The sequence below is a fragment of the Mus caroli genome, unplaced genomic scaffold (assembly GCF_978045245.1).
Source record: "Mus caroli unplaced genomic scaffold, Mus_caroli_1 scaffold_4, whole genome shotgun sequence".
NCBI classification, from domain to species: Eukaryota; Metazoa; Chordata; class Mammalia; order Rodentia; family Muridae; genus Mus; species Mus caroli.
The window spans coordinates 78,941,273-78,953,761 of record NW_028227259.1 but is presented as its reverse complement, the minus strand read 5'-3'; the positions used below and the strand labels follow the sequence as shown (position 1 = coordinate 78,953,761).

Here is a 12,489-nt window from a genome sequence, read left to right as displayed (position 1 = left end):
CCTAATAGCTAAGAAAATAAAATTCAGAAATGCAAGCTATCAAAAGTGATAGTTAACCATTTACATATATATATAAGATGGACAAGAAGATGTAGCCATCATTATTAATGCATACCAGTGAGTTAGCCTCAAGTTCTACCAGCCTAACAAGTGGTAGAAAATCATGGGGAAAAATAAGCATTAAAGAACAGAACATGTTAGGTTAGAAAGTAAGGTTTCGTAAATTTCATAAATTCTAGTAGAGTTTTCCAATTATATTGCAATACAATAAGAAAATAGCAAATTCATGACTTAAGCTTCCCATTTGTTTGGGAGATAAGTAACATTTATGACAAATAGCCCTTAAACAAACAGGAAATTTGAATTTAATGGTAAAAACATTAAAATCAAAATTTGTAGGCTATAGCTAAGATTGCAGAGAACATTATACGTCATTATAAAAGCACAAAAGTATAAGATGTGTGCAAGGCTACCTGTGCTTCAGAAGGTGACCTACACCTATGCACATGCCAGCAGCACTGAAAGAGTGCATGCTCGTGGGAGGGAAAAGTGTTGGGAGGTGGGGGATGGGAGGGAATGCAGTAGCTTTGATCAATACACACACACACACACACACACACACACACACACACACACACACACGTTAGTTCTTAAATGGCCTGAATTAAAATTTTTTCTTATGTAGTCCGCCTACCTAGCTAAGTACCTTCTCTACTTTTTTCTGTCTTCCTAAAAGTTTTGTTAATCTTCCATTCCAAGCGTAATCAAATACTTTAACCAAGTTCATTTGAGATCAGCAACAATCTTTTCTTCCTCTTCACTGTGACAGTGAAGAATTGCGTTAAGTTTCTTGCTGTTGCAATGTTTGAACTGATACAAGAGTTCACAAGATTTTTGTCTGTAGTGCCAATATATAAGAATCGGTGACATTTCTTTTCACTAGAAGAAAGTAACATAGCGATATAGTTTAAAACATAATTGGCTTTCTGAATCCATGAGTTAGCTGTATGTCTGCAGATTCAACCAACTATGGATTGAAAAAATTTAGCAGTGAAAAAAATGTATCTTTCCTAAGTCTATACAGACTCTTTTAGTTGTTATTTCCCAAACAATATACTGTAATGACTATTTACATAATGGTCACATTGCATTAAGTGTACAAATAGTTTAGAGGATATAAGTTTAAAGGATATAAGAGGAAATGGCTTATACTCAAGTATAAGTATATACTGCTTTGTTTGAGGAACATGAGCGCCTATAGATTTTAGGGTTTTCAGGGGTGCTGGAACTCATCCCTACAGATACTGAGAGACAATTGTGTATCATCCACAATGACTATAAAAGGCAATAAATAGTAAAAATACACAGTACATAAAGGAAGAAAAAAGTAAATGTTAATAAAAGATAACCACGTGACTAGATGGAGAGACATCTTTTCTTTTATTATTACTGTTTTTTACACTCCAGATTTTATTCTCCCACCCCATACCCCACTGACTGTTCCACATCCTATACTTCTTCCCCGTCCCTCTGTCTCCACGAGGATGTCCCCACCCCTAACCCCACCTGACCTCTAAACTCCCTGGGGCCTCCAGTTTCTTGAGGGTTAGGTGCATCTTCTCTGATTCAGCCCAGACTTGACACTCTTCTGCTATATGTGTGTTGGGGGCCACATATCAGCTGGTGTATGTTGCATGTTTGGTCAATGGAACAATAGTGTATTGGGTGGGGGGTGTTGTTTTTAAGAACGTCTGTCGTGTGTGTGTGTGTGTGTGTGTGTGTGTGTGTGTGACAGGGCCTCTCACTGGGATCTGGGGTTCACAAACAAGACTTGACTGGATGATTGGTGAGCCCATGACGCTGCCCATCTCTGCTACCCCAGTACCGATTTCAAACATGGTGGCTTTTTATGTGAGTGTTGGGATCCAGCTCATGACCTCAGCCTTGTGTGGCAAGGACTCAGAATAATTCATCTGATATGATAAGAGTACCAAACCTTCCTCAAATTAATCAAACCAAAGCCCATGACATCTGCATGCTTTTATTTAGAATAATTCCACTTACTATATGTGTGTGTGTATACATATATGAAACATATGGATTTAACCTAACACTGTCTTGAAAAACTAAATCTCTAAATTTATTAAGATGCCCTCTGGATTTAGAGGACATCTTAAATACAAGGAAAGAACTATCTGCTCCAGCTTACAAAGACTGCTTATAAAACTGCAGTAGTTTACAGTTTGAAAATTCAGATAATGATACAAAAATAAAGGCATGAAGTGATGGAATAAAACTTGGAGCATGGATAATCCACCTTTGACAGTTACCAGCCCAGGTAGCTTCTTACTGCAACCCTGTGTGCAGTCTTTGCTTGCTCTGCCCACCCTGCAGGCACTGGCTTCCCAGAACCACCACCACCACCACCACCACCATGGAGAGCATCACGCAAATGTTGGAGGAAGTGAAGTGGTAGGAATTTATTCCTGACAGCAACCTATTCTACACTGCCTCTCAGCCTCCCCAGACAGATGAATCCCCAGCCAGTCATGGTGGCATTCTCTTACCAGAGTCCTTCTCATCTCCGTTTCAATAAACACCCTGCACTGAAGGCTCTTCAGTTTCCCCCTCTTCCTTTTCTGTTTGCTTATTTATTTATTTATTTATTTATTTATTTATTTATTTATTGCAGCACTAGGGATTCAACCCGCCCCCCACACCCCCCAGCATTAGGCATGCTAGTCATGTGTTCTACTCCTGAGTTCAAGCCCTGGCTACATCATTTTCTAAAAGTCTGTTTCGGGGGGAGGGGGAGGGAGGGGGAGCCAGCCCAGAGGCAGAATGGACACACACATAAACAACACTGTGAAGCAAAGAAGGAAAAGAACAGGCTGAAACCGACTCACTGAATCGAGAGACACGAAACCCACATTGTATACAAAGGCAATATAAGGGGAATTAAAGACCCAAATCTAAAAGGTAAATCATAGAGGACTAGGAGGGATGTACCTTCCTGAGTGAAGATCAGGGGAAAACAGCTCAAACAGAACTTCAAGTGCTCCAGCACCACCTGTCCTGGGAAGAGAGCCCCAGGGAGTTTTCCACAGGCAGAGGACTGAACACTGTGTGAGGAGACTGGTGGTGGCCCTCTTCTTAGTAAAAAGGATTACACGGGATCCAGCTGTGCGTCCATCCCTGGGAAGTAGATAGGCAATCCATTGCCATATACAGTCTAGAAGGCTGTGCTGCTTCTAGAATGGGTAGAAGCTGCACATTAGATGCACACTTAGCACCATGGATAAATCTCTACATAGTATAATAAGTGAAAAATGAAGGAAAAGTCTTAAGGGAGTACCATGCATGCAGACAGAACAGATTTTACAAGAACATACAAAAATAAAAGGCGCACATCAAATATATTAGAAGACAACACAGAGTTGTCTATGAGAGGATGGTGTGAGGATAATAAGTGGTAATATTACAAACAAGGCTAAAGGTCATTGTGTGCTTCAAGCTGAGAATATTCTTTGTGCCTCGGCCACCCCACCCACAAACAAAGTACATAAGGGAAAAAACCTGAATAGATGGTAAGTACCAGATACCAAACATTCTTTAACAGTGCAGGTATTCACGAGGTCTATTAGAAGGGTCTCTGCCTCAGCAGATCACCGAAGGACATGGGGGAAAACAAAAGGCAAGGAGAGTAATTGGAATAGCTCATACTAATGTACAACGTGGAAAATATTTTAGCTTGAAATGATCTCTTCCTGTAAAGAGCTTTGAAAAATATTTTAGATCATAATGCTAGGAATGAATCTTGACAATATTGTCCTTCTTTTATAGGAAACAATATTTCAAGAAATTAATCTGCTGGCTAAGTGTGGTCACATACATTATTGTGTCAATACTCAAGAGGCAATTTCAAAGCTAGCCTGAGCTACTTAGTACAACCCTGTACTGCTCCCTGCAAACAAAACAAAACCCTGACAACAAGTGAACAGTAGGCAACCTGCTAAGCACAAAAAAGGCAGTGTTCTGGAGGGTTTTTTCCAATTTTTTATTAGGTATTTACTTCATTTACATTTCAAATGCTATCCCAAAAGTCCCCTATACCCTCCCCCCGACACACTCTGCTACCCACCCACTCCCACTTCTTGGCCCTGGTGTTTCCCCTGTACTGGGGCATATAAAGTTTGCAAGACAAAGGGGCCTCTCTTCCCAATGATGGCCGACTAGGCCATCTTCTGCTACATATGCAGCTAGAGACACCAGCTCTAGGGGTACTGGTTAGTTCATATTGTTGCTCCACCTATAGGGTTGCAGACCCCTTTAGCTCCTTGGGTACTTTCTCTAGCTCCTCCATTGGGGGCCCTGTGCATGCAATAGCTGACTGTGAGCATCCACTTCTGTGTTTGCCAGGCATTGGCATAGCCTCACAAGAGACAGCTATATCAGGGTCCTTTCAGCAAAATCTTGCTGGCGTATGCAATAGTGTCTGGGTTTGGTGGCTGATTATGGGATGGAACCCAAGGTGGGGCAGTCTCTGGATGGTCCATCCTTTCGTCTCAGCTCCAAACTTTGTCTCTGTAACTCCTTCCATGGGTGTTTTATTCCCAGTTATAAGAAGGGGTGAAGTGTCCACACTTTGGTCTTCATTCTTCTTAAGTTTCATGTGCTTTGCAAATTATATCTTAGATGTTCCAACTGGTAATAAGAACACATGCTCCACTATGTTCATAGCAGCCTTATTTATAATAGCCAGAAGCTGGAAAGAACCCAGATGTCCCCTCAACAGAGGAATAGATACAGAAAATGTGGTACATTTACACAATGGAGTACTACTCAGCTCTTAAATTCAATGAATTTATGAAATTCCTAGGCAAATGGATGGATCTGAAAGGTATCATCCTTAGTAAGGTAACCCAATCACAAAAGAACTCACATGATATGCACTCACTGATAAGTGGATATTAGCCCCAAAACTTAGAATACCCAAGATACAATTTGCAAAACACTGCTGGAGGGTTTTACATGACAGAGTGGTCCAGACACTGGACACATGTGATTTCCCAGCCATGTGCAGAGGCCTGTTCACTTCAAACAGACTCACCAACGGATCATGCAGAGGTCTGAAAAGCCATTAGTGGCCCTAGAAATCACTGGAGCCTTCAGCTGAGGAAAGCTGGCAAGTGTTTATAGAAACAGTGAGGGAGTGAATGGGACTGCTGTACCCTTCCCACTGAAAGAGAACAAAGACCAGAGGCTTTACAAGGATCTCCTAATTGGGTTAGTGAAATCTCCCGATGTTTTTATTGAAGCAGCTGAAGGCATTGATCAGTTAACAGAGCTCCCTGTTCTTGGACACCGGCCACCTCACATATATGGGCAGCTTGGTTTGTAGGAAGGAGAGTTACTAGGAAAACAGTGGCCTCCTTTGATAGGAAAAGATGTTTAAAGAAGTTAACAGGCTAGCCAAGCGTGGGTAGCATGCAATTGCAGTACCAGTCTTACCCAGCAGTGCCCTTGCATGTGCAATGGCTTCAGGTCTCTCTGTTCCTTGGCAGAAGCCATTTCTTCCCAGCCTACCAAAGCAAAGACTTAGAGATGATGGTGTTCTCTACCAGTCAGTGTTCATGGCTTCAGAGAGCATAGCCTTGTCATCTTACCCTCAGTTAACTTCTCTTGTTACATTGTTACTTTCCAAAAAGTCCAATTCAATTCAAGAACTTTTACTTAAGGTTGGTTCTGGTCAAGTTCAATAGATGTAACATGTAACTTCTGACTCAAAAAGTCTCTCTCCCTCTCCACATCCCACCACCTCTGTGTGTGTGTGTGTGTGTGTGTGTGTGTGTGTGTGTGTGTGTGTGTGTATGTGTATGGAAGTAGGAGCAGGTACACGGCACACGGGATGAGTGGAATTTCTAAATGTTCCTCACATTCTTGGGATATGCAGAGATGGCGAGTCCCATGGGCTGTAGGGGACAGACATGAGGTAATGCTTTTCTGCACTAGCTCATGTCCTTGATGTTCTCTAAGCTAAAGAACCGTATATTTCAGGATGTTCTCAACTCGGAAGCAACAAGGAGCTTAAGAAGTTACAATTGATTCAACATAACTCCTCGCAATCTGAGATGCCTGAGAATAGAGCTTCAATTAAATAGACCAATAAAGAATGCTAACACTGGAAGAGGCTCTGTAATGCTATGCTATCAAATGGATTTGGTCAAAACTGTTCTGGGCACGCAAGCATCACTATGTATTTTTTTAAGGACATCAAAGAAGTGTATGCCACAACACTGTAGACAGCTTAGGGCTTAACTTTCCAGCCTAGCTTTTTATGACTACTGTAAATCTTTGCTTGTATTTTATTGTTTGTTTTTGTTGTTTTTGGTTTTTTTGTTTTGTTTTGTTTTGTTTTGTTTTGTTTTGTTTTGTTTTTGAGACAGGGTTTCTCTGTATAGCCCTGGCTGACCTGGAACTCACTTTATAGACCAGGCTGGCCTGGAACTCAGAAATCCACCTGCCTCTGCCTCCCAAGTGCTGGGATTAAAGGTATGTGCCACCACGCCTGGCTTTATTGTTTGTTTATGACAGTCTCACTATGTAGTCCAGGCTGGTCTAGAACTTGCGATCCTCCTGCCTCAGCCTCTCAAGTGCTGGGATAATAGGCCTGTGCCATGGCATCCAGCTGATACAGCTGTGTCCTACAGTCTACCATTTTCTCTTTAGGATAAAGGCTGAGAACAGCCGGCTGTCAAGCATCATTGAGTAAGCATTCATTAGGAGATGAATATCTATGCTTATTCTGTCCTAAGATTTTTCCTTCATGCTGGGTGTCATTCAGTTATCATGTTAAATGAGGTGACATTAGAGTCATGTCTGATGAGTAATTGTACAGCAACCAATGGCACTCCCTTATTTTAAGGCCATTTGGGGTGGGGGTCATGTTCTCTGGCTGAATGAGTTCAGAGCACTTACCTTTACACCAATGTCTGAGGAAATCTTCACACACCCTGATTGTCTTTACCAGCTATTACTGGGGACATATATTCCAATGGCTGGGGGTGGGGGTGTGAGTCTTGAACAAATTGCAAGTCTAGGACTTCCTTCTCTTCCTTTGGTCTTTCACATCCCTCCCTCCTCCCTCCTCCCTTTCCCTCTTCTCTTTCAACCTTTCCTTTCTACAGGATCTCACTATGCATCACAGCCTTGAATCTACTACGTAGTCCAACCTGGCATGTAACTTAGAGCAATCCCCTGCCTCAGAGATGGGACAGTGGGCATCTACAAGCATGATCAGCACCCAGGACTTTCTTATAAGGTTCTGGAGTCTGCTCTTCTCTGAACTTAGGGCTCAAGGCTGCTGTGACTCTTTGATTGCTATCTGTATGGAATGCCTCTGTAAAGTCTATTTTTCTGGTTTGGGCTCTTTTCTCTTTCTAGGATGTAACTGATATTTTTGTTTTCTACAGATTCATGAAGCTTGTGCGTCCTTTCTGTCCATTGATTCCAGGCCTCAGGTAATTCAATCTGGACGGGTTTCATGACAATGTAGACATTTCTTGGTGCATAAAAATCTCCATTTCTCCCTTTGAACTTTTCCTGAACTCACTAAGACTTGTCACATATTAGACGCTACTGCGTTATCATCTCCATGCAATGCCAGTGCTATAGGCCTGTGCTTTAGAAGGCTAGCTTTTCCATCTTTAAGACTTGTCACATATTAGATGCTACTGCGTTATCTCCATGCAATGCCAGTGCTATAGGCCTGTGCTTTAGAAGGCTAGCTTTTCCATCTTTAAGACTTGTCACATATTAGATGCTACTGCGTTATCTCCATGCAATGCCAGTGCTATAGGCCTGTGCTTTAGAAGGCTAGCTTTTCCATCTTTAAGACTTGTCACATATTAGACGCTACTGCGTTATCTCCATGCAATGCCAGTGCTATAGGCCTGTGCTTTAGAAGGCTAGCTTTTCCATCTTTAAGACTTGTCACATATTAGATGCTACTGCGTTATCTCCATGCAATGCCAGTGCTATAGGCCTGTGCTTTAGAAGGCTAGCTTTTCCATCTTTAAGACTTGTCACATATTAGACGCTACTGCGTTATCTCCATGCAATGCCAGTGCTATAGGCCTGTGCTTTAGAAGGCTAGCTTTTCCATCTTTAAGACTTGTCACATATTAGATGCTACTGCGTTATCTCCATGCAATGCCAGTGCTATAGGCCTGTGCTTTAGAAGGCTAGCTTTTCCATCTTTAAGACTTGTCACATATTAGACGCTACTGCGTTATCTCCATGCAATGCCAGTGCTATAGGCCTGTGCTTTAGAAGGCTAGCTTTTCCATCTTTAAGACTTGTCACATATTAGATGCTACTGCGTTATCTCCATGCAATGCCAGTGCTATAGGCCTGTGCTTTAGAAGGCTAGCTTTTCCATCTTTAAGACTTGTCGCATATTAGATGCTACTGTGTTATCTCCATGCAATGCCAGTGCTATAGGCCTGTGCTTTAGAAGGCTAGCTTTTCCATCTTTAAGTAAAATAAATTTATTTTTGGAAACTGTGAACTATTCAAATGCTAATTTTTAAGATCAAATTTTGTTTTAAAAATACAATACCCAATAACTGTGTGTTTTTGCACCAGAACCAAGTTTTCTAGACCAGTTCAGGCAGTGGCCCTGGGTCTTCACAGAGCAGAAGCCGACACCACAGGAGTATAGCAGACCAGTGTGCTGGCAGATGAGACAAAAGGCTGAACTGTGTGTTCCCAGTTTCCTGCTTCCAGGATGGCCAGGAAGCAGTTCACTTCTCTTCCCACGGGATGGGGGAGAACTGAGGGCTAGCAGTTCTCCTCCACAGGGGGAGATGGGGAGGACTGAGGGCTAGCAGTGCTCCTGCACAGGGAGAAATGAGGAGCAGGAAAGATGGTGTCATCTTCATCCACTGATTCGTCCACCTGCAGCTCTGAGTGCAAGGATGCAGAGTTTTACTTTCTTAGTCAGCTCTGCCAGGAACCTGGAGAGAAACTTATGTGCCTCAAATACACCCTCTGGCCAAGGCCAAGTGACTTTTCCTATGGTCCTCCTGATGGGATCAGAGTCGGGGAAGCACAGGACTAGCCCTGTGTAATGTCTTTCCTAGCTGTAGAGGTTCCCCTGCCAGAAGTTAGAGGCATTTGCTTGGGCTTAGGGAGAGGAGAGGGAAGGGAGATCTCTTTTGGGCACTATTTCAAATCCATTTTTTAAACTCCGATTTCTGCTGTAGTTACTTTCTTTTTGCTGTGATAACAACATCCCAAGGAAAGCAGCTTGAGTGGAGAAAGGTTTACGTTTGATACAGAAGCAGGAGGCTGGCGGGTCACACTGCATCAGCACACAGGAAGCAGATAATGGCAGGAAGTGACTCCAGGCTACAAAGCCTCATGGCCCACCTACCGGGACCCTCTTTCTCCAATAAAAACTCCACTGCCTAAAGGCTCCACAGACTCCACAAACTCAGAACCAAGTGTTCAGTGAGTCTCTGGGAGACATACTCAAACCACAAGAAGCACCTTCAGATGTATGTCGTGGGGATATTAGCAAGTAAGCCTTTGTGTTGAACTTAAAATTCAGGAACAGCTTCAGAACCATTTTTATATCCATAATACCCACTGTATACCTTAAAAAAACTTACTTAAACTCTATCAATATAAATTAACTTTAAAAATATTCTTTTTCTATTTATGGTGTGTGTGTGGTACCTGCATATATATGTGTGTGCATGTGTCTGGGACAGGAAAGGAACACGCTGTACATGTGTGCCCATGCATGTGAAGGCTCAATACTGATGTCAGAGATCATCTTCCATCACTCTCCTGCCTTATTTGCTGGGGCAGGATTCTCAATCAAACACAAACCTTGCCTATGTGGCCAGTCTTGCTAGCCAGCTTGCTCTAGGGATTCCCTGTCTCCACCTTATGAGGTTGAAATGGGACTGACACACTCACCTAGCATCTATGTGAGTTCTAGGATCCAAACTCTGGTCCCCTCGTTTATGTAACAAGCCCTTTAAACACTGGGTCAGCTCCCTAGCTCCACAAACTAACTCTTTGTTGAACCTCATTTCTGTGTGGCTTTTTATAAAGAGCCTGGCATATATATGTACTATTCCTGTCTTTCACATGTAAATGTATATTTCAATATATTCTGAGACTTTAAATATCACTAACTGTTTATGAAGTGATATTTTATTAATTGCACAATTATCAGGTAGTGCTTCCAGATACTTTTGTCAAATATAAAAATAAAAATCTTTAAGATCCATTAATATGGGATAAATTATTACCTGTCCTATATATTAAAGTCTTTAAAGAATTGTTGAGAATAATGGCTTCTTATAAAGAAAAGCTAGGAAAATACATTTATTTTGAAATGTTCCCAAAGGTCAGTGTTATTGCCAAACCTCATTCAGCCTCGTCAGTTTCCTAAGGTGAAACAACCTACATATATAAGTATAGTCCTCTTCAATTGAGATGCATCTTTGACATGGAACATAGCCAAGTACCTTTTTGTTGTTGTTGTTACTTTGGATTTTGTGGCATTTCTATATGGGCTATTTGAGGAAACAAAACAAAACAAAACAAAACCGTAGTTGTTTTTATTACCAGATTGTCATAGATCTACCTGAAGGGGCCAAGTAGGGAAGGACTTACCAGACTCGGTACTTTATTCAGCTCCCCTTAGCTGCTGGCTGGGCCTCAGTGGTAGAGCATTAACCAGCAAGTACATATGAGATACCCCAAGACCATGAAACAACTGAGAAATAGTCAACTATACATCAATGGACAGTGATGAGCCCTCCAAAGCATATTCATGGGTAAAAGGCCTGGCTCCCAGGCCACTCTCTGTCAACTACAACCTCTTAAGGTACTGGAGAAGTCACCATCTTATAGGACCTCACTTCCTCTCTACAAAAGAGCAGCATGCCCTGTCCTATGTGCCTTGCCCCTGTGTTTTAAGAACAGAATGGAAATTGTGTACAGGAAAGTTTTTTGTAACGCGTTGAAACTCCATGTATACATGGTTCATTTTGTACTATCCATATATATCCCAACAAGTTGCCTGGAAGACAAATAGATGGGAGGGAGGAGACAAAACCAGACCTCTGTGGAGAAAGGATCTGAAGGGCACTGCATGGTAGCTCCAACTTTGTTTCTCACCTCAGCCATCCGCAGTAGGTGTGGAACGATCTTCTCTTACAGCTTCTAAATCGAGAGTACCCACAGTGGTAAATTAAACCAAGGGCTTGTCCTGACCTTAATCCGGGCAGGAACTTCCTGCAGTGACATCACCCCTGATTTCTGGCTAAAGAAACTAAAGTTTTGAAAGATTAAGTAACCAATGTAGAAACGGAGTAGCAATGGGATCCACACTGCTGATCTCAGGCTGTTCACCTTCTCAGCCCATGCTTTAACACTATTCACATTGCCTCTCTGTGCCCCGGCTTCTCATGACTTCAGAAACGAACTTATTAAGGAACCAATGGCTCACAGCAGACTCTGCTAGGTCCTGTGCAAAGCTGGGTTTGCCCTTGCTTGTCCATTTGAGCCACTCCCTACCACGCCCAACTGACTGCCAACCGCAGGATTCCTGCCCTAATTCTGCCCTCTGATGCTCTGACAAACCTGATCCTGGGGTGTGCAGTCAGCAGCCTGCAAAGGGTGGAACTCAGACTAGCACCACACACGGGCTTCTTGTCCTTCAATCCTCATTGTTTGAGAGCAATTGCAGGATTTTCAAATTAGCCAGTAATGAGTAATGTTCAGTGAAGCTCACAGCTTTGGCATGCACATGCATTTCCCTACAAGCCAGGAGACTAATCCCTAGCTGGCACTGCCCAGGTTGTCTTAGTCATAGAGTTCCATGGTGTCTCCGTGAGTGTTGAGAACTGTGTAAGTGGGCCACAGTGTAACCTCAACTGCTGCATAGCTGCTGCAGAGAAAGATTTGTTTCGTTGTTTGTTTTATGTGTGCTCAAGTTTGTGTGTGTGTGTGTGTGTGTGTGTGTGTGTGTGTGTGTGTGTGTGTGGTCTGTGTACACGGGAATGCATGCCCATGTACACCCAAGCAGACACCAGAGGAAGACATGAGGCATCTTCCTCCATTGCTTTCTACCTTGTTTTCTGAGTCGAGAATCCCACAGAACCCAGAGTTTGCCATTGTGTCTAGACTGACCCCCAGCCATCTCCTAGTATCTACCTGTCTCCATCCTAGTGCTGGAGTGACATACACACGTAGCTATGCAAGACTTTTATGTAGGGGCTGGAGATTTGAACTCAAGTTCTCTTGCTATCTCAGCCAACTTTGCCACCTGCCCAGCCATCACCTTGGCCCGAGGATGTTTTAGATTGATCTGAGAGCAATCAAGAGGACTCCTGCAGAGTTTCACGGGACTGCAGCAAGTCACCTTTGCAGTGCTGATAGGCTATCCTTGTGCTTCCAACATCTGGA

The 12,489-nt window shown here is 42.7% G+C and overlaps 1 protein-coding gene across 1 annotated transcript in view; it reads left to right on the top strand.

Annotated features, from left to right (window-relative positions):
• Positions 1-12,489, top strand: part of Nmu (neuromedin U) — a 28,284-nt gene that overhangs the window by 6,092 nt on the left and 9,703 nt on the right. The window contains exon 3 of the mRNA XM_021162806.2: positions 7,473-7,520. Within this exon, the coding sequence (XP_021018465.1) occupies positions 7,473-7,520 (48 nt within the window). The remainder of the gene's footprint in view (positions 1-7,472; positions 7,521-12,489) is intronic.